At 58.6% G+C, this 26,223-nt stretch overlaps 9 protein-coding genes across 9 annotated transcripts; 4 read left to right on the top strand and 5 right to left on the bottom strand.

Annotated features, from left to right (window-relative positions):
* Positions 1–1,937: 1,937 nt before the first annotated feature.
* On the bottom strand, positions 1,938–8,795 carry VTJ04DRAFT_303 (uncharacterized protein; the record flags this gene model as incomplete). Its single annotated transcript, XM_069360885.1, has 1 exon — positions 1,938–8,795. One exon carries the CDS (start codon positions 8,793–8,795, stop codon positions 1,938–1,940), a length of 6,858 nt encoding a protein of 2,285 aa, XP_069222913.1.
* A 599-nt stretch (positions 8,796–9,394) lies between these two features.
* Positions 9,395–10,112, top strand: VTJ04DRAFT_302 (uncharacterized protein; the record flags this gene model as incomplete). The annotated part of the gene is made up of 2 exons (XM_069360874.1): positions 9,395–9,845; positions 9,910–10,112. The coding sequence occupies 2 exons, from the start codon at positions 9,395–9,397 to the stop codon at positions 10,110–10,112; spliced, it is 654 nt and encodes a 217-aa protein (XP_069222912.1).
* A 33-nt stretch (positions 10,113–10,145) lies between these two features.
* On the bottom strand, positions 10,146–11,306 carry VTJ04DRAFT_301 (uncharacterized protein; the record flags this gene model as incomplete). The annotated part of the gene is made up of 1 exon (XM_069360863.1): positions 10,146–11,306. One exon carries the CDS (start codon positions 11,304–11,306, stop codon positions 10,146–10,148), a length of 1,161 nt encoding a protein of 386 aa, XP_069222911.1.
* A 1,513-nt stretch (positions 11,307–12,819) lies between these two features.
* VTJ04DRAFT_300 (uncharacterized protein) lies at positions 12,820–14,154 on the top strand (the record flags this gene model as incomplete). Its single annotated transcript, XM_069360852.1, has 2 exons — positions 12,820–13,420; positions 13,499–14,154. The coding sequence occupies 2 exons, from the start codon at positions 12,820–12,822 to the stop codon at positions 14,152–14,154; spliced, it is 1,257 nt and encodes a 418-aa protein (XP_069222910.1).
* A 100-nt stretch (positions 14,155–14,254) lies between these two features.
* Positions 14,255–14,464, bottom strand: VTJ04DRAFT_299 (uncharacterized protein; the record flags this gene model as incomplete). Its single annotated transcript, XM_069360839.1, has 1 exon — positions 14,255–14,464. The coding sequence occupies one exon, from the start codon at positions 14,462–14,464 to the stop codon at positions 14,255–14,257; it is 210 nt and encodes a 69-aa protein (XP_069222909.1).
* Positions 14,465–15,161: 697 nt separating this feature from the next.
* Positions 15,162–15,578, top strand: VTJ04DRAFT_298 (uncharacterized protein; the record flags this gene model as incomplete). Its single annotated transcript, XM_069360828.1, has 1 exon — positions 15,162–15,578. One exon carries the CDS (start codon positions 15,162–15,164, stop codon positions 15,576–15,578), a length of 417 nt encoding a protein of 138 aa, XP_069222908.1.
* A 213-nt stretch (positions 15,579–15,791) lies between these two features.
* VTJ04DRAFT_297 (uncharacterized protein) lies at positions 15,792–18,720 on the bottom strand (the record flags this gene model as incomplete). The annotated part of the gene is made up of 3 exons (XM_069360817.1): positions 15,792–15,854; positions 15,968–18,324; positions 18,411–18,720. 3 exons carry the CDS (start codon positions 18,718–18,720, stop codon positions 15,792–15,794), a joined length of 2,730 nt encoding a protein of 909 aa, XP_069222907.1.
* Positions 18,721–20,074: 1,354 nt separating this feature from the next.
* Positions 20,075–24,038, top strand: VTJ04DRAFT_296 (uncharacterized protein; the record flags this gene model as incomplete). Its single annotated transcript, XM_069360806.1, has 3 exons — positions 20,075–22,690; positions 22,751–23,193; positions 23,258–24,038. 3 exons carry the CDS (start codon positions 20,075–20,077, stop codon positions 24,036–24,038), a joined length of 3,840 nt encoding a protein of 1,279 aa, XP_069222906.1.
* A 531-nt stretch (positions 24,039–24,569) lies between these two features.
* VTJ04DRAFT_295 (uncharacterized protein) lies at positions 24,570–25,562 on the bottom strand (the record flags this gene model as incomplete). The annotated part of the gene is made up of 1 exon (XM_069360795.1): positions 24,570–25,562. One exon carries the CDS (start codon positions 25,560–25,562, stop codon positions 24,570–24,572), a length of 993 nt encoding a protein of 330 aa, XP_069222905.1.
* Between the last annotated feature and the right edge of the window lie 661 nt (positions 25,563–26,223).

The raw sequence follows: 26,223 nt of genomic DNA, 5'->3' as shown, positions 1-26,223 counted from the left end.
TCTTGCACTGTGATCCGAGACAGACATCAAACACTGACCTATATACAAGGCTTGAAATTGGTGGGCGATACATACCGTGGAAGCAACAACACCACCTCCATCCATCAGAAATTCTCATTTTCCGTCATCATCCGGAGGTTATTTCTTGGTCCGCCATGCACACAGCGCGCAGAATGACACCCTAAAAGCAAAGAAACGCGTCCAAGAAGCAGTCATCGTCATGGGCCCTCAAATACCGCCTTGCCACTCTAGCTTCTCCTCCGCATCCAGTCTCTTCCATCTTACTGACCTGCTCCTTTCGGCTGTCTCCGTTGCGACGTTCAATTAAACGCCCACGCTAACAAACAACCCTCCAACCCGGCCAGCAACGACTCAAAACGCTCTCTATTATATGTACGGTGCTACCTCCGCCTCCGCTCTGGCCTGCCCGCACCCTTAGCTCCGAACATGTGTGAGGGCTGGCATTTGACTGGTTAAATCAAAACAGGCTGATCAGCCCTCCCATAGCAATTGCAATTCATCGTCTGGCTTGGTCCGGGGAAGTGGAGCAACGTGGTTTCTCATATTTCCAAGATTGATCCAGCCAGAAATGTTATAATGAAGCAAACTGGCAAAAATGAGCGAACACACCCGGAAGCTTCACACCCGACTTTAGGAGGAGGAGGAGGAGAGAAAAAAAAGCTGGTGTGGACATGGGTTTGTTTCTCATCCCTCACATCCCTCTCCCCTCCTCCCCGCCGCTCTCGTTTCCCTTCTTGTGTTAATCTTCCTTTTCTCGCCTCTCATCTCTTTCTCTCCCTCTCTCACTCCGGAAAACCCATCTTGGTAGCCAATAGGGTAATACGGAACCGCAGGGTTGCAACCGTTTCGCTCGGCTGAGCATACCGACATGACAGCGGTGTGCTGTGTGTGGCTTCTCGCTAACAAACGTTCGACGAAACAAAGACGCATTGGGTAATACCTATCTCGGATCGTGCATCGTTTTCTGTGACGGTGGACGGTGGTTGTTCTGGTCGCCAATGACTTGTTTTTGTTTTGTTTTGTTTGGCGCGTTTTGACCTGCTTTTCGTGACTTGTTTCGCCATGGCACCGTTAACGTTATCAATAACCTTCGCCGTCCACGTTCTTGCTACTACTACATTGGGTCAGGGAGTATCCTGATAGAGCAATTCGAATCGAGATCTAGGATCTCATGATACAACCTGGCACCTTGTTCAAAGTTCTCGTCGTCGAGGGATGGGTAGTCGGACTAAAAAGGCCGCGGACTCCGAGACATGGTGATGACTAACTTCGACTCATGGCTTCTACACCTGTGGCGAAGCTCAGCTTAATGATGACAGGACATCACTATCCTGGACAAAAGAATCGAGACCATGATCACGCGTAACCTTTGGACTTCTCCCAACAAGTCAATGGCAATTAGATGACGTTTGGTATTCTCTTTTGAGGCAACAAATGTCTGCTAGCCGATATAAGGGAACCAGATGGAGTCGACCCCTCAACGCCGTGGGTTGGCTGTGGAAGTGATGGCTGAATGTAAACAAATAATCCATAAACTCGAGGGCTGTTCGACCCCCCGTGATGGACAACCAATTTCCTGCGAAAAAGAAAAACCGGTATACATCAGCAACGGCACGAAACAAACCACGAGGACAAGAAACCAGAGGCTGAGATTCCGTTTATACTTGTGTAGCCATGTCTCAAACCCAGTGCTATCACTTCTCGCTCTCTCGCTGTTCTGTTCACTTAACAAGAACCAATACACCTGACATTTTGTTCATGATGCAATGAGCATGCCATGTCTATCAAACCAACCATGGACCATCCCGATTATCAGCTCCATTACCGTCCACAAAACACCAACCCAATCAAACAGGAAACAAACTCCTCCCAATGCCCAGAGAGAACAACAACAAGAAACCATATAAACAACCACCTCACTTCTCCACATACACCGGCACTCCATACACCACCGTCGCCGCCGCCGTGACATACCGGAACCGACACCTCTCCCGCGCACGAGTGACCGCCTCCACCAAGCTCGCCTCGCCAAACTCTTTTCCATCTCCACCACCATTCTTCCTCTTGCCCTTCCTATCCTTGCTGCTGCTGTCGGACGACGACGAAAAACACCCCCTGGGAACGAGCCCCCACTCCTCCAGCACGCCTCCGGCAAACCTGTCCACCTCGCGATCCGTCACGTCCCACAGTGTGCCCACCACCGCCGGCGCCCCGGCCATCATGTAGTTCCACACGGGCCCGGAGGGCTCAAATTCACCCGGCGCCGAGAGCGCGGCGCTGGAGCAGCCCATGAGCAGGACCGTGGCGCGGCAGCGGCTGGTGGTGCTGCTGGTGGAGGATTTTTCCACGTTGGTCTTGTTCCCAGCAGCGGACGGGTCCTCCCCATCCATAGCTGCCGTTGCTGTGGCCCCAGCACCAGCAGCCTCTGAAGTAGCGACGTTCCCAGCCCCGCCAGCAGCCAAACACCTCACGGTGCGGCCCCTGATGTACTGCGCACCTGAGCCATGCCCGAAATACAGCAGAACATCGCTCTCCTCCAGGGCCGCGGCAAACTCGGACTCGGACGGCGGGCGGTTGACCACGGCCTTCCAGCTCGCGCCGGCGAGGTTGGCGGCCAGCGGCCCGCCGAAGGTTTGCTGCGTCGACACCAGGTCGCCGGACGGGTTGAGGATGTAGGTACCCCGGGCGGTGGAGCGGGGGATGGTGTGGCCCTTTTGCGCTTTCGACCCGTTGTTATTGCTGTTGTTGCGGCGGCGGTCGATAAGCAACTGGCGAAGACAGGCCAGGGATGGAACGCGCGAGACGGCCAGGCCTTGCATGCACGGGAGGGATTCCCAGGGGAAGGCGTGGAGGGCCTTGTCGAGGATGAGGATAGTGTGCGGGGTAGCGGTTTTGTCAATGGGATCTTCCTCTCCGTCGTCGTCGTCCTCGTCGTCGGTATACCCCGCCTCGGCGGCCGCGGCGGCATGGTACGCGGTGAGCGCATCCATTGTCTCGATGACCATCGAGTCGAAGTCAATCTCGTCATAGGCGTTGCGCTCGCCGCAGAACTGCAGCATGTCGACCACAAAGTAGAGCAGATCCATCAGCTCGTCCTCCAACTCACACCCGGGGCGCGACGGATCTCCCAGCCCGATGAACAACTCCAGCACGTTGGGATCAAGCGTCACCTTTGCCGAATCCGAATCCGCCGCCTGAGCAGCGGCAGCAGCCGAGCCCTTCTTCGCCTGTTTCTTTCCCCTCCCGAATCCCTGCCTGCTGCGCGAGGGCAGATGCTTGTCCAGAATGCCCAAAAAGTCCTTCTGGAACCTCGCCAGCAGCTTCGGCCGGCGCTTATGCTGGGAAAACACGCCGCGGAACCCGCCCAGCCACAGGCTCTCAATGTTCTCGCACAGCCCCTTGAGCCGCTGATCCAGCGCCTCGCGTTCGGCCCACCACGCCGCCTTGTTGCCGCGCACCGTCATGTCCCTCGAGTCGTGGCACGTGCGGTTGATTTCTTGGACAATCTCCTTGAGCTCGGCGCAGCCGCGGCGGAAGTCGAACGGCCCTTGCTCCTGGTCGTCTTCGTCGTCCTCCTCTCCGTCGCGCGAAGCGCCGGAGCGCTCGAGAGGGAGGCGCAGGACAAACGGGCTGTGCCCGGCTTGCAGGCGAGTGACGCACAGGTCGTGCTGGTTGTCGGACAGCGAGAGCGACACGACGGTCCAGTGCCGCGGGAGCACAGCGTCGATGTAGTCCCGCTGCATCCGGTGCAGGTCGAGCGCCAGGCCGAGGCTCGACCGCCTCGCCGCCGCGGACGCGGCGTGGGTCAGGGCAGATGAAACGAGCCCCATCTCCGACTTGTTGCTGACTTTCTTCTCGTAGAGCAGGGCCTTCCTCTCCCTGCGCCATGTCAGGTTGCGCGCCAGCTCGACGGCGTAGGCGGTATGCGCCGAGTAGTTAGTCACCGCAGCAGCGGCGGCGGTGGTGGACTTGACCCGTGCAGCGGGTGAGGTAGATGTGGCGGTCAGGAACAACCCGACGTTCTGCAGCATGCCCGAGATGCGATGGACCAAGCTCGCGTCCCCGCTCAGGGCTGCCACCGAGTGCGCTTCGAGCAGGTACTCGTGCGCTTCGCGGAGGGCGTCGACATACGCCGCTGCCGAATTCGTGTCCATAGCAGCAACAGCAGCATTGGTCGTAGGCACAACGCCCCTAGCCTTCTTCGGCGACGACTTTCCAGCAGGCGAACCCCTTTCCGCGCCTCCCAGTCCTCCCATCCCCATCAGGGCAGGGAACGAAATCGTCGAGTCCTGGATCACTGAGAAGACCGGGTCGCGAGCCATCTGGTCCATGCTCATGCCCAGCAGGCAGGACGCCATGGCGACCTTGGCAGGGAGGAGGACGTTGGCCTTGGATGACGCGGCGGTGGACGAGGTGGTGGCTTCGGACAGGGCGGTTTGGGCGGCGGCCCATTCGCGCTTCTGGAGCATGGACACGGCACGCTGGACGAGGATGGCGGCGCGGAGGCGCGAGATTTGGGCGTCCTCGGGCGTGGAGGGGGCCGGTGATTGGGTGGTGGTGGTAGATACAGCAGCGGCGGCGGCAGCGGCGGCTTTGGTTCTTGCAGCGGTAGTTGTCTTCCCAGCTCTCCTGGCAGTGGTCGTCTTCGCCGGAGCAGCTGTCTTCCTCCCACCCCTTGTCGTCTTGCCTGTAATGCTGAGCTTCGCCATCTTGGTCTCCACCACAGCCGTCTCACTCTGCCCATCTTCCTTCCCAGTCACAACGCTCCCCGCCGCAAGCTCCTTCACCATCCCCTCCGCCCTCTCCAACAACGGCTCCGCCCCCTCCACGTCCCCGCTCGCAAGATACAACGCGGCCATCTGCCTCACCACCTCCGCGGCGGCGCACGACCTGACACTCGCGCTCTCGTGCGATAAGAGAGCGGCGGTCGCGTGGTGGAGCATGCTCGCCGCCCGCCCCGCGTCGGCCGCGCGCCACGACACGGCGGCGATCCACGCGGCGCACTCGGCGCGGTACAGCTCCGAGTCGACCGTCTCCGCCATCTTGTAGGCCTGTTCGGCGTAGTACATGGTTTCTTGGAACATGCCCATGTGGGCGTACAGCGATGAGAGGCGGAGGACGTGGCGGTGGAGGGGGCGGAAGAGGCGCCAGAACTCGGGGCCGGCGGTGATGGTCGTGGTGTTGTTGTTGGTGCTCTGGCGGAGTTCGAGGGAGGAAACGTCCATCGTGGTGGCGTTGCTGGGGCCGTTGTCGAGCTGGGATGTCTCAGCAGCAACAATAGCCGTGGTAGACTGTGAGTGTCCCTTCTTTGCCTTCATCTCCAACTTTGCCCAGTCCTGGAACAGCGTCCGCACGCTATCCCGCGAGCAGACGAGCGCGTGGTGCGACTCTCCGCGCTCCAGGGCCACAAGAGAATGGAGATATGCCGCGTACGCAGCCAACCGACGGCGCTCCATCCGCAACTGCTTGTTCGGACACGCAACGTCCAGGCTCCCAAACACCCCCTGGGCTTGCGCGAGGTGATGTTCCGCCTGCCGAAAGTTCCCCAACACCGCGAGATGCTCGGCAAACGCCAGATGGCAGTACGCCACCACCTCAGGCCTCACAGCACTCTCCTCCTCGGCCTGCAGCGTCTTGATAAACATCTCCTCGGCCTTCGCCGACTGACCGAGCGCAGTGTACTGCAACGCCAGATCGGCGCCAATCTGCACCTTCTCCTCGACCGCCGGGGCGTCCGCGAGGCGCGAAATGTCCGCCATCAGCTCGAGCACAGAAGCCAGCAGCGCTTCCCTGCCCTTCATGCGCAAGAAATCGGACAGAGACTGGAGATATTCCATCAGCGCGGGAATATCATCCACCGTCGCCTCCAACGCGACCGTGTCTTTCGCCACACTGACAATCCCCTTCCACTCCTCTACCGCTTGCTCGACGGCCTTCTCATCCCTATACCCCGCAGCCGCAGCCATCAAAGCCTTCCTCAGCGCGGCAAAATGCTGCAAAAATCCCTTCAACCCCCCATCCATTCCCAAGTCCCTCCCTTCTTTACAAACCTTCCAAACCTCCTCCACCATCTCAACCAACCTCCCCACCTTCCTCCCTTGCTCCCCCTCCTCCCCAACCGCAGCGCACAACAACCCCAACAGCACCCTGGTCCTCCTGACCGGGCACTTCTCGGGGGTATAAATCCCCAACAGCGTCTCAACCACCGGCTCTCCCAACCCCGCCCCAACCCCCGCGAGCCCGAGGCCAAGTCGATACCGATGCTCCAACACCGCCGCGCGCTCCCCCTCCTCCAAATCCACCGTCCAATCCACCCATACACTCTCCATCTTCCCCGCGGCCGCCAACGCTCTCGCAAGAGCCTGGACCTTGTCCCCACCCCTCTTCCACACAACCGCCGGCGACGCCGTGTCCAAACCCTTAGCCACAATCGCAAGCACCCCGTCCTCGACCAAGCTGCCTCTCACCTCCTGCAGCGCAGCCATCGCCTCCTCGACGCGCCCCGCGGCGCGGCAGAGGTCTGCGAGCCGCTCGAGCTTGAGCACGAGCTGCGCCTTGTCCTTCTCCGCCGCCGACCGGTGCCGGACGCAGTCGACGCTTTTTCTCAGCGCGCGGAGCGGGGCGGGGTCTTTGGCCGGGTCGGAAACGGTTTGGCGGAGGTGGGTATGCAACAAGTAATAAAAATGGGACATCTTGACGTGGTAGCTTGCCGACGGGTCTTTCTTGTCTTCTGCCCTACCGCTGTTAGCGGTCGGGGTGGCGTATTCGAGCAGCGTCCCGCAGTCGGTGAGGAGCGGGTCGACCGAGTCCCACGGCAGACGGGCTGTGTCGAGGCGGGATTTGAGGATGAGGAACGCCGAGTCGAGCACGGGGTGGAGGTGGTTGCTCAGCAGCTGGCGGCGCTGTTCGTGGCGGAGGTAGTCTTTGGTGTTAGTGTTTGCGTTTCCGGTAGAGGAGGGTTTGGCGGGCGGTTTGCCCAGCCAGCGGAGACAGAAGCGCGGGCATTGGAGGATGAAGGTCTCGAGCTGCTCACGGATGGCCGGGGGTGGGTTGTATGAGGTGCTGTTGTCGTTGCCGCTACCGCGAAGGGTGGGGAGGAGCAGGTGCACGGCGGCTTTGCGGACCAGGCAGATGTTGGCGAGCAGCTCGTCGAGCTCGGCCGTGTCGCCACGGAGGGGGCCTTGGATGCCGGCGGTGACTTGGTCGAGGAGGTCTGAGTTGTTGAGATATTTTGCCGGCTGGCGGAGGTGGAGAGCCAACAGCTGGGCGGCCAAAGAGAGGGTTTTGGCCACGGACTCTGCGGTTGGGTCGACGGCATCGCGGAGCTTGGTCCCCCACATGATGGCATCAGAAATTTGCTGCGCGTCGCGCGCCAAGGTGGCCAGCGTTTGGCACAGTCCGGCCAGAGGCTGCTTGGAGCCGCTCGCCGGGCGAAAGCCGTGGGACTGAAGCTGCTTCAGGAGGCGGTCAAACACCTGCGAGCAGACGGCGTAGCTCGACCGCGGGCTCTCCGATGTCCGCCGGACGTAGGCGGCGATGCAGCGCGACAGCGGCGCCATGATGTCCTTGTCGGCGTCTCCCTTGTGCTTGGCCAGCGTCCACCAGTGCAAGCGAGCCTCGAGGGCGAGAGCCTGCAGCTCGAGCGCTGACGCAGGGGAGATGCTGAGGCGGGACTCCTGGGCCGCGGCGTCGTCCTTGGTTGAGACGCTGGGAGCGAGGGCCAGCAAGCACTGGGCCAGCGTCTCCATTTGCCGGGCGAGCTTGGACATGTCGGCGCCGTTCTCCTTGGCGGCGGAGAGGAGCAGGTTCGTGGGCGAGGTGGAGTAATCATGGCGGAGGAAAGGCAGCGCGGCCTCAATGGCGCTGGGTTTCTTGGACATGGCCAGGACTCGGAGCGTCTGGATCTGGGTCGTGACCACGAGCAGAAGCCGCTGGCCCGAGACTTTGACCGCGCTGAAGTCGAGGAGTTCGGCGAAGACTTGGGCGGTCGTCTTGGATTCGGAACCGGCCGCCTTGCTCGCCTTCTTGGCGTCGCTGCCGGGGAGTACCTCAAGCCTCCGCTTCAGCACACGCAGTTCTCTCAGCGCCTGTTCCTGGAGGTTCAGACTAATGAGGCGGCCGATAAGAGCCGACATGCCCGACTCCAGCTGCAGCTCTGGCAGTGAGACCTTGCCCGAGGCAGGCAACTGACGCAGAGCCGTAAGCGCAACCCGCGCACACTCAACGGTGGCCAGAAGCCCCGTAGAAGCCGAAGATGACGATTTTGACGGCGAGCGACACTGCGCCTGTTGCCTCGGAGAACCAGGAGGGGTTGCCTGGCGGTTGAGGACGCGGGGTTTTAGCGGAGTCATAGGTGCTGAACTCGAGCGACGCAGGGCATTTCGTGTGGCTGTCTTGACGAGGTCGTCTCCGGTGGCAGCGCGTGACGGTGTCGGCGGGGGAGCGGGCTTGGCCGCCTCGCCGAGGGCTTTGAGGGTGGCATTGACAACGTGAGTAGCCAGAGCGGCCTTTTCCCGTATTGAGAGCCCGGAATCGGTAAGTGAAGAGGTGGGTTTGGCACGTTTTGAGGGGCCTTTGGTCGGGTCAGCTCGTGATCGGGAACTCGCTGTTGTCTTCACCGCCCCGCGGGCGGTGGTTTCGTCGGAGGGCGATGAGGGGTCATCTCGGGGAAGGAGAAGGTTCTTGAGTAGGACGACAGTTGTGGGAGTACATGTCGAAACCGAAGCGACGGCTGTGCGCACCGATTCGGCGCAGGCGGACGGTGATGAGTCCATGAGGAAGGGGAATGTCGGTGGATCGTTGGTTTGTTTATTTATTTTTCCTGTTCCCTCAGATTATTCATATCATGGCCGTGTCGGTGTCGAAGCCTATCCAAACCAGGAATAACAACTGGATCGGAGGATTTGAGTAATTGTTTGCAGGTGTGGGATATGCAAATGTGAGGTTGAAGTTGGGCTGTGGTCTTCAACGCGCCTTGTCGCGTGGTCCAAGGCACGACGTTGTCCGCAGCAGGGGTGTGGAAAAACGATCCACCTCCCAAGACCAGGAGTTGTTGGCACGGCAACGACAGCCGGGGTCAACCCTGGGCTATCCTGAACCCTGAGTCAACCCTGCGCCAAGCCGAGAATCACAGCGGGGAGCCAAGACATGCCACTTTGTCAGGGTTGTGTGTGCCGGAAGTTCGGATCGGAGAATTGAAGATTGGCATCCAACCCTGGAATCCTGGATGCGACTTTGAATTCTCAACTTCAACTTCATCCCACTTCATCCCACTTCACCTCAACCCGGTCTCAACACATCGGACCAGCCTGAGTTTACTGCAGCTTCAACTAACTTGATTCCAAGTCAGAAGACCAACAACTTTATCTGTACAATGAATCGAATTGCTCTTCGTCCATTCCGGTTCACCCCGCCGGCGCATCGTCTTCTTCTGGTGACAGACACTCAGGCCATCCTCCGTCACAACACACCTCTTCTCCGTCTTGCCCAAGGCCGTCCCGTCAGCTCTGTCGCTGAGGTGTCCTTCTGGAAGTCCCTCATCCCCAAACCCTTCAGGGGACGGTCCGCCAAAGCCAAGGTAGGGCCAAACGGGAAGAAAGAATGGAACCCGGCCACCTTTTTCATCTTCATCTTTTTATTCATTGGCTCCATGTCCATCCAGATGATCGCCCTGCGCAAGGACTTTTCCACCTTTACTCGTCAGGCCGACGTGCGCATCGGCTTGCTCCGCGAGGTGGTCGAAAAGCTGCAGCGCGGTGAGGACGTGGACGTCGAGAGAGTGCTCGGCACCGGAGATCCTGAGAAGGAGCAGTTGTGGGAGCAGGGTGCGTGACATATTCTTGCTTCTCTGTATGATTACGCCGTCATGTTGCTGACAACCAGGTGCAGTCCTGAGGGAGATTGAGCGCGAGGAGCCTGTTCATAAACCGCGCAAGAAGAAGCAGCAGCAACAGCAACAGCAGAAGCAACAACAACAGCAGCAGCAGACTGAACACACGCCAGCATCGACTTCTGACTCTGCCATACCGTCTACTTCCGAAACAGAACAAGCTAAATTGCAGAGCACGCTCGCCAGCAAAGGATTCTACTGAGCTACGGGGATCATTACACTGTACATCTGAATTTTATTTCGCCAGGTCCTTAAACACCCCGTCTCTGGGGTGTTCTGACACTTCCTCCACCGACGCAGCTAACGGCCTCCGGAACGCCGGCTGCTGCAACTCGTGGACCAGCGCTGGCAATACCACATCAGTCGACATATCAACCCTCACACCTTGGGCGCCGGTCTGATCAGGATCCAAATCCGCAAAGAAGCCCTCCTCTCCGCGCACCCCGCCCATATTGACAATGGCGATGGGCATGCCCCTATCCTTGGCTCGCTTGACCAGACGCCAGGCCGAGTAAGTGGCCAGAGAGGTGGCCAACACCAACAGGCGACCCGCTCCGTCAATTGCCTCCTCAGCCGCCCGTTTTACACTGTCGACAATGTTCTCGCCGAACAGGACCACAGCTGGTTTAGGGAACCCTCCTGTGCTTGTCGGGCTCCATGCGCCGTCGTTGTCCACCTCAACCTTCACGCTCGCATTCGGTGGATTGCGCAAACACGACGGGCATGCAGGGTATCGAAACGTGGTGTAAGGCGCGCCCGGCACCTCTGCGTCTCCGTCCGGGTTTGAGCGGATGGAATTCGCATCAGTCGCGACCGCCTCGCGCAGGAAGGCGTCCCAAATGGGATTCAACCTTGCCAGCTCAGCCTGGAAATCATTCCTCGGCAGCTCACCACCGCAAGACACGCACTTGGCAGCGCGCAGATACCCGTGCAGCTCCAGCGTGGGTAACTCGGGATGCGCACGCGGATGGAACGAGTCCACGTTCTGCGTCACCACCTGACTCACCAACCCCAACCTGCCCAGATCGCGCACGGCATAATGCCCCGCGTTCGGCTCCGCGTCGCGCAGGGCGCCCCAGCCCAGGAAACTCCGCGCCCAGTAGCGTTTGCGGGCGGCATGGCTGGTGAGGAAGTCGTGGTAGTAAATGGGGCGGTAGGACTTGTTGACGCGGTAGGTGCCCTTTTCGCCGCGGTAATCGGACAGGCCACTGGCGACGGACAGACCGGCACCGGTGAGGACGACGGTGTTTGGTGAGAGATCGGGCCGGCGCGGCGGGGCGAGGAGGAATTCTTGTAGCGCAGCGACGGCGCCGGGCAGGGAGTTGGCAGTACGCGGAATGGGGTTGGGAGGAGGGAGGAGGTCGGTGTAGGGGATGCGCATGAGGGGGCGCAGCATGGTGGAAGTGTATGAGTAAAAATGCTAGGTGATATAGTAGTCGATGTTTGTACCACCAGTAATATAGATCCCTACAAAAAAACCGGTTTTGGAAAGTGGACGGGGTGTCAGCGGCATACCATATGTGGTGTATGTCAGTTATGGCGGTGGGATGTTCCGTCGTCATGGGCCGTCATCGGCCGGAGTCGGTGCGGCAAAAGGCGGGTCTTGGCCGAAAAGTCGACGGGTCTTCCCCAGACCCCTGCCAAGGCCCGGCCAGTGACAGTTCGGGCCAAGTTTCAGCCTTCGGGCGGTGGGTGAGGCGGGTCCGCAGGTGGCCAACGGCTCCGTCCAGCGTCCCCGTCTGCGGCTTGCAGCCAAGGTTGCAGGTCAAGCTGCCACGCGAAGCATCTGGAGAGTCCAAAGTGGTGCCATTTTGGCTGATGCAGGCACATCTGAACGTTATCGGAAAAGAGCCTGGAAGCGGGAGAATTTCTGGACTTTTCGGAGTTTAGACGTCGTTGATTGACAAGAATGACATGGGATGAAGTTGGGGGTACTCCGTACACTCTTTTCTCTCATTCACTTCACTTCCATTCACTTACTACCTGAGGTTCACTTCTTCTCCCTTTCTTTTCTGTCCTTCGTTTCGCACCCGGGCTGAGTGCAGCTGTAGCACGCTGTTCCACTGTTCCCGGCTCACAGCAGTCCCCGGCTCTTGTGCCTTGGTTCTAATCTCTTTTGTTGTCCCCAATTTTATGGTCGCGGAGTCGGCCTCAAGGTCAACTTCAAACCTGAATTCTTCGGCCTGAATTTTCGGTCCAACAACAAATCAACAGAACCCCGACCGACCTACAGCAACAAAATAACACAACAACTCCACATCGTCCGGCCGATCGCGACGTTTATTTGTTGTCGACCTCACAATCCGCACACAGCACCCCTTTTCTTCATTCAGCCCATCGACAACACTAAGTCACACTTAAATTTCTTCATACCCTCACACCCTTACACACCCCTCCTTTTTTCCACCCCGGCCATGCCTTGGCTGGGGTACTGGTGCCGCCGGGCGCGCGCACTGCCTGCGGCTGCAGTCGCGCCAACCGTTGCCGGCGTGTCTTCGATTTCCGGGGCCCGGGCTCCCAGAAAGGCACGGAGCCATCAAGCTCCATGGACCACGTCAGCCTTTACAACTTCACCCTCCCCGATACTACCATCCTCGACATTTCCCGTCTTTAGCCTCCTCCAACCCGCTCGCCGCCCCTCGGGAATCAAGACATTGACACATAACCCACATCTCACCTCTTTTACTACTACCCCGTCGTCGTCCTCTTCAAGATCGGTGCGCGTCTTCCAGACCTTCTCTCCATCACGCGCCTTCACCCGCCGCATGCAGCGTCTGCTGCTGCAGAAATCCTACCCATCTTACTACCACCGACGGAATCGAAGCACTTTACTCCTCCAGCGCAGCAATTGCGCCTCACCGACCCCAATCTCAAACCCCACCAAGCGGCCTCGTCTCATTGTCGCCATCATGGGCCAACTCCGCGGTCACTCGGACCATTCCCACCACAACGGCCACGGCCACAGCCATGGCCACTCTCACGTCTTGGGTCATCATCACCACCACCATGACAATGTCTACCTGACCTCCAAAAACAAGTCAGATGCCGGCGTGCGCATCACCCGCATCGGCCTGTACTCCAACCTGGGCATGGCCATCGCCAAGGGCGCGGGAGGCTACGCCTTCAACTCTCAGAGCATGATCGCCGACGCCTGGCATTCCTTGACCGACTTGGCATCTGATTTCCTGACGCTGGCCACCGTCAGCTGGAGTTTGAAGCCTCCGACCAAGCTGTTCCCGCAAGGGTTTGGAAAGGTGGAAAGCCTTGGCTCTCTGGGCGTCAGCGGCATGTTGTTGGTCGGTGGCCTGTTTATGTGTCTATCGAGTTGCCAGAGCTTGTATGCCCAGCTGTTTTTGGACCCGGAGGCGGCAAAGGTGTTGATGGAGCATGGTCATGGGCATCATCATCACCACCATCACCATCATGGTGAGCATGGTGGTGCGCCGAGCTTGCATGCTGCTTGGTTAGCGGCAGGGACGGTGGCGATTAAGGAGTGGTTGTACCATGCCAGTACGTTTCTCTCTCCCCTCCCAACGCTTCCAACCCAAACCTGTGTAATTGGCTAGGTAACTAACCAACCCGCAACAGCCATGAAAGTCGCCCGCGAGCGCAAATCCTCCGTCCTCGCCAGCAACGCCGTCCACCACCGCGTCGACTCGCTCACCGGCATTGTCGCCCTGCTCGCCATCCTCGGCGCCAACCTCCTGCATGAAGCCACCTGGCTCGACCCCGTCGGCGGCCTGTTCATCTCCCTGCTCGTCATCCGCGCCGGCGCCTCCAACACCCTCTCGGCGCTGTACGAGCTCGCCGACCGCTCCATCGACGCCGAGGTCCAGGACTCCGTGGCGAAACACGCCCACCGCGCCCTCGACGAGCTGGCCGCCGCCACCGGCGGCAGCATCTCTGCGCACGAGGTCCAGCTGGTGCAAGTTTCGGGCGTCAAGTCCGGGCAGAATTACCTCGTGGATGTCGAGCTCGCGGTTCCGGGCGATTGGACGGTGGAGAGGGTGCGCAGGATCGAGGAGGCGGTCCGGGAGCGCGTGGGCAAGAAGGTGCGCGGCGTGAGGAGGTTGAGGGTGCGGTTTGTTCCCAAGATGACAGCGGCAGAGCAGCAAGAGGTCAAGGGCCTGCTGGATGAGTTTATTTTGGGGGATGAAAGCCCGAGGAGTAGCCCCGAGCCTGAGGAGGTCGAGGATCATGACCACCATGATCATGATGGGCATGATCATGCCAAGAGGAAGTGAGATGGTGCGCACAAGAAAGACGCTTGTCGCGGATTAATAACCCCCTTGTTGCGGACAACCATGGAGATGGGGAATTGTCGCGGATTTGCTCACCTACCTACTATTCGAGAGCGGCAGCAGCACGAGAGCAAGAGCCGCCATGGGCAAGGAGAAACGAGACTTGGGATGCTGAGGTAGTCAACCCAAGCATATGTACCGGTGGAAGCAAGCAGAGTGGGGAAAGAAGACCCGTGAGATGAGTCAAATCCTCGGGCACACAGCTCAGAGCTTGCTGATTGATTTTTCTTCCCTTTGCAGGAAGAAAGACCATTTTCTCTTGTTGTTGAACGGAACAAAACAGCCTGTTTTTAGATGTAGGAATATACCTGCCTGATACCCTGGGACCAAGGCATTCTCCATCCTCTGTTCACCCTCCTCTGGTGTGACCTGGCTTATGCTTTCTGTAAAAAATCGAAATGAGTGGTTCATGGCTTTGTGTTCTCAAAAATATTATTGTTGCGCTCTTACCTCACCAGGTGTGTCACCAAGTCAGGAGGATGGTCAGCAAAGGTCTTGCTCCATCTGAGGCTCGGGGAACCCACACTCTCTGAGTGAACACAACCATAAACACATACGGGCAACATCAAGTACAACAAACCAACCCATCAAATCAAGGGACAACATAAAAGTATCAACCAGTTCCCCAAAAAGCAGCTGTCACAAAATATCCATACAATTAAGCAACCCTCTAACTACCTCATAGTTTAACTGTACCTAACCTACACCCCATGCCAAGTGCATACCTACCTCCCTACCTCCCTTATGCATCCAAAAACAACTGTCTGTCGACAAACCGCCACTAGCTACCGGTAAGCAACTAATAAAACAGAGAACCAAATGTACAGTACAAGAACCCCAAACAAAAAATGCAAATATCCATAGTATCAAAGAAACTCGCTCGCTTCGCTCCCAGACCTCTGACCCCTAGATACTGTACCTGAGGTCAAAAGCATGCCTAAACCAACCCGATGAAGATGAATGGTAGTAGGCGCCATACCTATATCCATACCATGCCAATACCCATGCCGATGCCATGCAAATGCAAGTGCAAGTCAAGCCAAGTGCAAGATTACCCCCCTCCTTCCTTTTCTTCTCTCCTCCTCCTCTCATCAACATCCCCACCGGCGCTTTGTGATGCTGCGCTGTTTGTTGGTCCGACCGTCCGTCTGGCTTCATCATCGTCGTTTCCTGCTGGCCTCCTCTCTCTCTGGTTCTGTTGTTATATCCTGTCATATCTCTCCTCTCCATTTCTCATCTCGTCATTCCTCTCATCCATCATCTCTCATCTCAACTCGTGTATCGCATTTCAGCCAACACCTCCCCAGAGAAGTTTCAGCTTGAAATCCAACCGTCCATCTAACCAACCATCCAAACAAGCCTGCTAGCCCTCATCAATCCAGCCATGTTATTGCTGGAAACCCGGGATCTATGAGGCGAGAAGAACAGGCTAATCAAGCTAGCTCGCTAGCAGCTCGAAAGGGGCGGTGAGGTGAAGTCGTTGGTTTCATGCTCCGTCATGATATTCCGACATGCTCCGTTGTTGGAACGATCATGGAGAGGAAAAAGGGAGGGCACAAATGTGTTTTGTTTTGAGCGTTTCACATATGCCCCTCCTTCTCCTCCAGCTCGCGGACATACTTGACAAACGTCTTTTTGTGCGTCTATTTGTTCATTCACCCCGTTAGCAAAGCATTCCAAAATCACCGCACACAACACACACACACACACAAAAAGCGCTTATAGGAGGGAGGGAAAGAAAAAGAAAAGTACTTACCATCCCCGCATATCTCCCATCCTTCAACACGCAAATATACCTCAACCCCAACTTCACAAAGCACTCGTACACCAAGTCCATCGGACTCCTGATATCCAGCGCCACCGGCGCCGGGTCAATGTACGGAGTGAAATCCGTCGGATCCGGCCCGCCGTCGTCCGAGTCGTCGATGCTCGGCACGGGCGCCATCAGGCACAGGCTCGACGACTCATCCCTCAGCTGGTCCAGCGCGTACTCCAGGTCTGGGGCGGGGATCAGCCCGACCAGGATGCCGTCGCGGACAATCGGCAGACCGCCGTCCAGCTCGCCGGCGCGGTGCAGGATCTCGAGCTTCTTGCGCAGGCTGGTGGCGGGGACGACGGGGGAGTTGGTGATGTCGATGATGCGCTCGGGCCGGACGCGGGGCACGATATCCGCCAGATCCGAGGTGAAAATCGGCTTGTGCTTGTTGCTCAGGAAGGGGTACGAGTTCATCTCGGTCAGCAGGTCATAGATGCTCAGCGGCTCGATGGCGTCGGCGGTCCACTTGGCGACCAGGATCGCCAGCGAAAACGGCAGCACATAGTCCAAGCTGCCCGTGAGCTCAAAAAGAATAACCGCCAGCGTCACCGACAGCCGCGTCACGCCGCACATGGTCGACCCGGCGGCGATGAGGCCGTACACGCCCGGCTGGATGCACGTGGCGTTGGGCATCTTGGGACAGGTGCCCCAGAGACTGAAGTCGGGCGTGGCCATGACGACCCACTGCACGACGTGGCCGATCAGCCGGCCCATGAGACCGCCGACGACCATGGAGGGGACGTAGATGCCTGCGGGGACTTTGATGCCAAAGGTAATAATAGTCAACAACCCCTTGATCAAAAACGCCGCCGACAAGTTGGCCAAAATCGGCGGGATGTCCTTGATGTCGCTCGGACACAAGCCGAGGTCTTCGAGATTGTTATCCCGATCATCGCAGGGCGCAGCCAGGTTGTACAGCAGCTTGGCCACGGGCAGTTTCGTCAAGGTATTCCAGTACCCGACCAACCCGGTAACAAGAGCCACCAAGACCACCTCGAGCAGCGGATGCGCCTTGATCACGGGAATCCGCCGGAACGTCTGCGCCCAGCGCCGCGAGGCCTTGATGAACAGCGCGCCCGCCGCGCCGCCCAGCACGCCGACGAGGATGAAGCTGAAAATCTCAAAGTACTCCCAATCCACCAAATACCGCACCTGGAACATGACGATCTTGTGCGTCCCGTACGGATTCAAAAACTTGAGCGTCAAGGCAGCCGTGATGCAGCAGAAGAAGGTCCTGAACAGCGTTTTGGCGGGGAAGAAGTATGCCACTTCCTCCAGACCAAACAACACACCACCAAGCGGCGCACCGAACGCAACAGCTACACCGGCGGCTGCGGCGGCCGACAGGACCTCACGGCGCTTAGCGTCGTTGCGGTCATACTTGGCAAACAGACGGCATGCAATGTTGCCGACGCACGAGGCGATGTGGACGTAGGGGCCCTCCTTGCCGAGACTCAGACCCGAAGCGACGCTGAGGATCAGACCAATCGTTTTGATGACGAGCGTCTTGACACCGAGGAAACCGTGCAAGACGAAACCGCTGAGGATGACACGGACCTCGGCCACACCGCTGCCGGCGGCGGAGTAGTAGATCATGGGCGGCTGGGGCTGCTCGATCTTGCCGGGCAGGCGGGGCGCGCTGGTGCTGGTAGACTCTGCGGCGGTGCTGGTGCTGTCGACATCGGACGGCGGACGGGGGACTTCGGCTCCCAGGTTCTCGTCGAATGTGGCCAGGCGGTAGGCCGACGGGACGACGGTCTTGGTGGTGAGAGTAAAAAGACACGACAGGGTGGCCAGGGTGATGGCGGCGACGACGTAGACGGCGTACTCGGTCCATCGCTCGCCGAAGGGGAAGCCCTTGAGAACCTCGCCCCATTCTCGCCAGTCGGTGCAGGGCCCGTGGGGGCAGCACTTTTTCTCCGAGATGGCCCATCCCCGCTTGCAGTAGCCGTACTTGAAGTCGAAGACGGTGGCCTCGCCGACGTTGACGATGCAGGCGATGACGGCCACGATGAAGCCGACCAGGGCGCTGAGGATCCAGCCCTGGGCGCCATCCCACAGGACGTAGACGCGGCCCCAGAAATCCTTGCGGGCGCGCAGGGCCTTGACGCGATAGGCGTCGGCGATGCTGTCGTGAACCCAGTCGGTCGAGGTGAACTGGTCGTACCAGACACGGTCCTCGGGATAGAAGGTCCTGGAGTCGGTCATGGAGGAGTCCTGGCGCTCGGCCAGGGCGTGCATGAGACGTTGGCTCCATGAGTTGTGGCGGCTGTGGTTACGCAGGTCCTTGAAGCTGTCTGTATGACGGAGGCAGAGAAGGGTCAGCAAGCAGCCGAGGGCAACAAAGTAGTCGTACAAAACCCGGGACGGGAAGGACGCGTACCCGCATAGCTCTGATTCCTCGACAGGTTGGGCATCCTGGGGGAACCGTGGGCGCTGTGAATGCGGATGCGCGAACTGCGGGTGGTGGCACCCAGGAGAGGGGAGCGCTCATCTGGGAGGTCGGAGATGGACGGACGGCGGCTCATGGTGGAAGGTTGACGGCGGAAGTAGGAGGTTGGAGAGCTGGGAAGAGAGAGGTATTGGGTCTGATGCTCTGTCCCGTAGCCGTTCAGGGTGTTGGAGGTGTCATCGTCGTCGGCCGTAGTGGCAACGTCTGGAAGACGAAGCCTGCCGTGTCGCCTGGCGCTCATGAGGTGTTGTGGACGGTGGTTGGTGGTGATAAGCAGGTAAGGCGGCTGTGTGGAACGGAGGACCGGTCAGCCACTGGACGACGCGCCAGAGTTGCGAGCAGCCTTCTCGACAATGACGCAGGCAAGATGTCGACTTGGCCGTCCACTTGAATCTCCAGGAAGCTATCGGCGGGACTGTGGGAGAAACATATCACAAATCACAGTACGGACGCGACAGCGACCGGGAGAGGCAAGCGGGCCGGGAGCCTGGGATGGTGGGAGAGACGAGGATGAGGTCAGTCAGGATGAGGCCGGGGAAACCGTCAACATAAGGCCAACGGACAAAAGCCAAGAAAAACACAAGACAGAGAGCACCTGGGATCGGCAAAGCCACAGCCCTGCCCCCAACAAACAGAATGGAAATATGTAAGTAAATAATAACCCAGCGGAACCCAAAAAGAATCAATTCTGGTGCAGCTGCAGGTCCCAGGAAAATACGAGAGGGAACACCAAAAAAAGTGGTAAAAATGGAGGTGAGAATGGGAATGCAAGAAGAGAGGCTGGTGCTGCCCTGGCGATGCTTCCAGCTTGGTTGGTGTCATCCGACGGCGCCATGTGCTGCGGAGACTGCTGCGGAGACGGGAGGACGGGCAGCTCCACCCGCTGGACCTTAGCTCCACGGTGGATTGGAGTGGATTGGAGTGGACGGCCCTCGACTTCGGGGGTTTGTTCGAGGTCGATCCACACACAGTGCCATTCTGAGGGAGCCTCCCGTCTACCGAGTACCCCCACCGCCATCTTCACGTGGGCAGTTTCACCGTCTCAGCTGGTGTGTGGCGGCCATGCAGTGCCTCTGTCTGACTGTCTGACAGATCCGGCATATGACCATGTATTCCATGGTGATGGGGCTGGCTGAAGATTGAGGGAGGGTGGCAGATCAAGTCAGATGAGATGCACAAGGAGGGATGCATGCAGCGCTGAGTTCTGAGTTTGGCGTTGAAAAGAGAGATGTGAAGGTCAGATTCAATCTGGAGATGGAAACCCCACAGTACAGTATCTGCTACAGTGTGCGGACTCAAATGTGATGTCAGAGACCCAGAGGAATCTGAAGACTGGCCAGACCCACTTTCTCCAACTGAAGTGACCTCCATCCCGCTCAACGTCAGTCAATTCCAGGCACCAGATCCTGGGAATCCTGAACCCGAGAAGAGCGAGCCGCGGATGTCTGTGGGACTCGTCGAATCTTGGAGTTATTTCCAGATCTCATCACTTGATGGAACCAGACAAGACAAGACATCCAATTGACGGCTGCTGACAGGTGTCACCTAAAATCAACAATGACATGCTCGTGAACAACATCTGGGTGTCGTAACAAATGGAGGAGAAGCGCCAACGGGCTATCCCCAAGTTCTCCTCCTTCAAACCGGTCCCACCACCAGAGGAGTCCACTAAGAAGGATGATGGCGTGAAAGACAAGGAAAGGGACAGGGAGAGGAACAGGTCGAGGGATCGACATCGGGATCGAGACAGAAGTCGGGACAGGAGCCGAGACAGGGATAGGCGCCGTGAGAAGGATCGAGAGAGGGACCGGCATCATGACAAACACAGACACCGGGATCGTGATCGAGACAGGAGTCGGGAGAGGGATAGGAGCCGTGAAAGGGATCGACAAAGAGACCGAGACCATGATCGACATCGGCATCGCCATGACAGAAGCCGCGAGAGGCACCGGGAGAGAAGTCGAGAAAGGGACCGAGACAGAGATCATGGCAGAGACCGCCATCACGACAGGGCCTGCGACACCAACACCAAACCATCCATCTCCCAACCCGGCCCAGACGATCCCTTCATCCTCGACAAGTACGGCGACCCTCTCATCGTAGAATACGGCACCAATGAACGCTCCAAGGTCCCCATCTACCGCCGCTTCGGTGCCGGCCGCATCATCGGTTCCCGGGGCTTCATCGTTCTCGACCGCGACTCGCCCAAGGAGCCCTTCACCATCCGCTTACCAGGCGATGGCGCCAGCAACCCTTCCGCCTTCCGCGACAAAGCCTTGATCGCCGCCGCCAACCGCCGCGTCTCTCGACTCATCAAGCCCTCCTCCACCCGACCCCCTACCTCGGACGACTTGGACCCCTACATCCCTCTCACCACGTCCCGCAAACGAAAACGCCGCGACACTTCCTCCTCTGCCTCCGACAATGACGACAGCAACTACCCAGACTACCGCTCCATCCACGGCAAAGCCAAGCCCTCCGACTTCCGCCATTCATCCTCCTCTTCCGATTCGGACTCCGACTCTGATTCCCAATCCCCAACTTTCACCACCCTCCCCCTCTCACCCGCCAAATCTCGCTCCCTGGAACTTAACTCACATCTCAAATCCCACCCCGCCGACCTCCCCGCCTGGCTGGAACTCATCGCCCTGCAAAACCGCCTCTTCATCGAGAACCGTCCCAACCAAGACAGTACCACCAGCGCCTCGGCATATGGCTCCCAACCCCCATTAACCCCCGACGAACGCGCCGCCCTGGCAGAGCTCAAAATCTCCCTCTACCGCGACGCGCTGACGGCCGCTGCCAACGCCACTCCCCAGCAACAGCAGCAACAGGCTGTCTACGATCCCCACCGCGAGCGCCTCCTGCTCGGCATGCTCCGCGAGGCGGCCGTGGTGTGGGATGAAGCCCGTCTGGCGAGGGAGTGGGAGGAGGTGGTGGGAAGGTATTCCCCATCATCATCCACCACCAGTGGAACGGACGCGACCGCTTGGTTCGGTCTCTGGCGGGGGAGGTTGGATTTCGAGATGCGCCGTGCGGGAGGGTTTGAGGTGGAGAAGGTGAACGGGCTGATGGTGCGGAAACTGGCGGAGCTGGGAGCCGCGCTGGAGAGGAGAGAGGGTATGATCGGGGAGCTGTGTCGGCAGGCTGTTTACGTCTTCCTCCGCGCGACGAGGCTGCTTTGGGACGCGGGATTTGGGGAACGCGCGGTGGCTGCGTGGCAGGCTATGTTGGAGATGGTGTTTTGTCGACCGACAACGACAGCAGCGGGAGTGCAATCTGCTCAGTCCGCGGTTGAGTCGTTTGCGGAATTCTGGGAGAGTGAGGTCCCGAGGATAGGCGAGGAGGGGGCGCGCGGATGGCGAGCGTTTGTTGAAGAAGGGGGAGCGGATGTGGCAGATTTGCCGGAGCAGGGCGGTGGTGGCGGTGGAGGGCAGGTGAATTTGCCGGACGCGGCGCCGACGAGTCCGTTCGAGGCGTGGGCGGCTGCTGAGAAGGTCGCCGAAACCCAGGCGCGCATGCCGGCTAGGACGCTGGATGAGGGAGCCGAAGATGACCCGTTCCGCGTCGTCTTGTTTGCAGATATACGGGATTTGTTGGTCTGGTTCCCCGCCGAGGCGCTCGACTCGGTCAAGCCCATGCTGGTGGAGGCGTTTCTCGTGTTCTGCGGCCTCCCTACAGCAGGGTTGGCCGATGGCAGGTTTGCGCCTATGCTGGACGACCCTTTCGTGGCTCGTCATCGCGTTCAGGGGTTGGATCAAGCATTGAGCGGGGAACCGGAGCAGACCGAGGAAGACTCGGAGTCAGAGGACTCGGATTGGGGATACGTGCGACCAGAACCTCAGTTTGGCGGGCACGGTGGGTGTATGGCCCTCTCGCCGGAGGTGTTGATCGCGAGCCCGTACTGGTTCCGGTACCTCGAGAAGTGGCCAGATACGTCCGCAGAAAGACAGGTGGACTTGACCTGGGTGCTCCAGATCCTGGGGTACTTGGTTAAGCAGTGCGGCATGGAGAGTGCTGCCGAGTATTACCTGGCCTTGGAGTGGGTAAATGCGCCCTCTGGGACGAGAAAGGTGGCAAAGGCGTTGCTGAAGCGTTACAACTCCAATGCCAGGCTGTACAACACCTACGCACTTATTGAAGAGTTCAGAGAGGGGAAGGACAGCAATCCGAACTTGGCGACCAAGATTCTCAGCTCGGCGATGGATCTGGTAAGCAAATGATCTGAGCTATCGTTTCCCCATACCGGACGGATATTGACCACCTCCCAGCCATCCCCTCCCGCCGAGGCACAGCTGCTCTGGAACACCTGGGCCTGGCTCGCCTTTGAGGCGTTTGAGTACGGCGAGGTGCTCTGGCATCTTAGCTTATCCGTGGACAAGGAAGCCAACATCCCTGCAAACGGCTCCCGGGCAACCAGACTCAAAACGCGAACCCAGCTTACCACTGCCCGCGACTTCTCGCTCGCGTCTCAGCAGCTCGAAGCCGCCGCGCAGTACGCCGAGAGTCTCATGCTGCTCGACTACACCGATCCAATATTGCGAGACGGCGGTCCGAAGTCGAAACCCCCGGGCAACATTGGCCGTGCCCTAGCCATCGTCGACCACTTTTCCAAGGAGCTGGAATCTCGGAGCCTCAGCACCTCAATTCATCATGAGCGCCTCCTCCAAGCCGCTGCCCGGGTGCTCTATCTCCACTCAATCTCAAGACACGGGTGAGTGAGCATTGCCTCCATCTCCTTTCTTCGTGCTTAGTCAATTTAGCTAACCACTCCCCAGGCCGTACAAACCTTCCGAGTTCCAATCTCACCTCACAGCCTGGGCCCGTCTCTTCCCGCGCAACGCCATCTTCCCGACCCTCCTGCGCTTCTGGTCGTCCGGGCCAGCCGCGCGTCTCAACGACCCCGTGCGCGCTCTCTTCCATGAGCAGCTGCACCCAACGAACCACGCCGACAGCCCCGCCCAGCAGCATCGTCTAAGAGCAGACCGGTTCATAACCCACCTCCTGGCCATCCGCCACGAATCTCTCGCCGGCACGGCGCACTCGGTCCGCGCCGCGTTCGAGGCGGCACTCCTCCCCCACAACAACACCGACGACGACATTGAGTATGACGGTAATGGTACCAGCGGTCCACCCAGCAGCAGCCCAGAGCTGTGGGTGAGCTACCTCCGCTTTTGCTGCCGGCAATATGCCGATTCCGTCAGCACCACCGGTAGCACCACCACCAGCAACCACAAAAGCAGTAGAAGCGGAAGCAACAAAGACTCCTCCAAAAAGAGTAATACTACTACTAGTAGTGGTACCAAACCAGGATCCTCCTCCGCACTAGCAACAGCCGCCAAAAACCTGCACACCCTCTTCTACCGCGCGGTCGGCGCCTGCCCCTGGTCCAAGGACGTGCACATGCTGGCTTTCACCGAGCCGGTGTTGAGAACGGCGGTGCTGAGCGAGACGGAGCTCAAGGCGGTTGGGGAGAGTATGTTGGCGCGGGGGTTGAGGGTGAGTGTTGAGTTGGGGGAGGTTTTGGAGCGGTGGGAGAGGGAGAGGAAGGAGGGGTGATGATGAGGAGAGGGGGGGAGGATGGTGAGGAGGTTGGCAGACGGCTTGTATGTTATAATGGTATATCACAACTGATGGTACATAGAAAAGGGCACTGCTGAGGACCAAATGATGATGGAGATGAAGTGATAGGCGAGAAGATCATTGTGTTGGGGCGTGATGCTGCTGGCCATGTCGTATTGTTGATTCTTTCTTTTCTCCTACTTTTCTTTTCGTTTTTAACTTTTCTTTTTATTTTCTCTTTTTTTATATTTTATCTTCCTTTTTATTTCCCCTTTTCCCTCTTTGTTCACGCACTAGCAGTGCATGTTGCAATACTTTTCCACGGAACAGGATAACAATGAGCAGGGGCAAGCATCATGAACAGCCGTTAGTAAATCATGCACACCGCACCTATCATCACTAGATGTCTGCATTCTCACCTATCACCGAAACACCGTGTATGGGTCAACCATCCAATGAATCGCTGGGTATCATTGTATTATTACATGTCTCTCCGTTGGTAAGAAGAATGCTCCAGCATTCCCTGTATTAATTCACCGACTTCCGCCGCATTTCCTCATCTTTCTTGGCCTGGGCGGCTCGAAGCCGTTCGTAGATGTGCGAGTATCGCTCGCTCAGTTTTGGCTTGCCGCCATTATTGGATGCCGCCGTCGAGGTTGTCGGGGCGCGTGGCTGGTGGCTAGGATGGGATGGTGGTTGGTCATCGACGTCATCCACTTTAGCGGTGACGGAGGGTTCCTTTTTCTCAACCTCCTTCTCGGCCTTTTCAGCCTCCTTGCGCGCCTTCTTCTCCGCCTTGCGCTGCGCTTTTTCCTCCTTGGCCTTCTTCTTCTCAGCCAGCCGGCGCTCCAAATCGGCGATGCGTCTGTCGTACTCGGCCTCAGACAAAAACCGGTCTCCGTCTGTCTTGTCGTAGCCGGCACTCCCGCTGTCCATCATCTCCTCATCCTCCTCATCCATCCGCATGGCAGGCTCCTCACTCGACCGGCTCTTCTCCCCCTCCGCCTCCTTCTTCGCCTTCCTCTGCGCCGCCAGCGCAGCCTGCTCCCTCTTCTCCGCCTCCTCCATCAACCTCTGCCTCTCCATCGCCTTCGCCTTGCCCCGCGCAATTAACTCCTCCATCACCGGATCCGTCCTCTGCGGCTCCTGAACCCCAGCCTGCCTCTTCTTCTCCTCCTCCCACTCGCGCTCGCGCCGCTCCAGATCCTCCACCAGCCGGCGGCGCTTGGCGCTCATGCGCTCTCGCTCCTCCTTCTGGCGGAGCACGGCGCGCATGGCCTCCGTGTACGCGGCGCGGGCTTCCGCGTTGAGGAGCACATCGCGCGCCCGCTCGAGCGATTCATAAAGTTTGGGGTCGTAGGCGTCGCCGGCCTTGTCCGGGTGGGCGGTGAGGGCGCGGCGGCGGAAGGCGCGGCGCACGTCCGAGTCGGTGGAGGTGGCGTCGCACCCGAGGAGGGCGTACAGGTCGGTGCCCTGGGCGCCAACCTCGCGGGCGTAGGCGAGGAGGTCGATGTCGGGCATGGCGCTGGGAAGGGTGGGATGTGGATGTGATGAAGGAAGGGTTAGGTTTGATGAGGTGGATAGGGGAGCAGGCTGTTAAATGAGAAATTTCGGTATGCTGTCGGGTATGGTATGTGGTTGTCTGTGTCCAGTGTGCTGAAGAAACCTGGATGGTATCAGGTAGAAGAGTGGAAGGAAAAGTTCTGGAAGGAAGGTTGTTGTTGATGTTGATGTTCATGTCTTTTCTGCAAGGTTCAGGCATCCGGCAGGCACGATGACATGTGGACAGTGCAGAACACAGTGTTAATTCATCCATGTCAACGTCAATCCAACATCGATTAAACCTCACCACGCCCCGCCATGGACTGCCCTGGTTGTTTCCCCGTGCAACAACTTCAGCATCCATGAATGGAGAAATGTCAACATCCAACCTACGAGTAGGGGTTCTCAATTCAACATCAACCCGGGCAGTCTCTCTTTGGTCCCGAACTCCATTAAGTTGGGCCCTCTCCTATCCTTCAATTTGTGTGCACCGTTTCGGAGGAAGTCCTTTATCTGATAGCTTGTGTGGACTTATTAAACGGTTGTTGTCTGCGGAGCACGTAACCCCTACGGCCCCGGAGTAAACCCGACCTATGTACACGACGACGAGTGTAAGGGATTTTTGGCCAATGTACAATAC

This window comes from Mycothermus thermophilus (genome assembly GCF_041956435.1).
Source record: "Mycothermus thermophilus strain CBS 625.91 unplaced genomic scaffold VTJ04scaffold_1, whole genome shotgun sequence".
In the NCBI taxonomy this organism is placed as follows: domain Eukaryota; kingdom Fungi; phylum Ascomycota; class Sordariomycetes; order Sordariales; family Chaetomiaceae; genus Mycothermus; species Mycothermus thermophilus.
The sequence above is the reverse complement of the archived record's forward strand: the minus strand, read 5'-3'. Positions and strand labels throughout refer to the sequence as shown.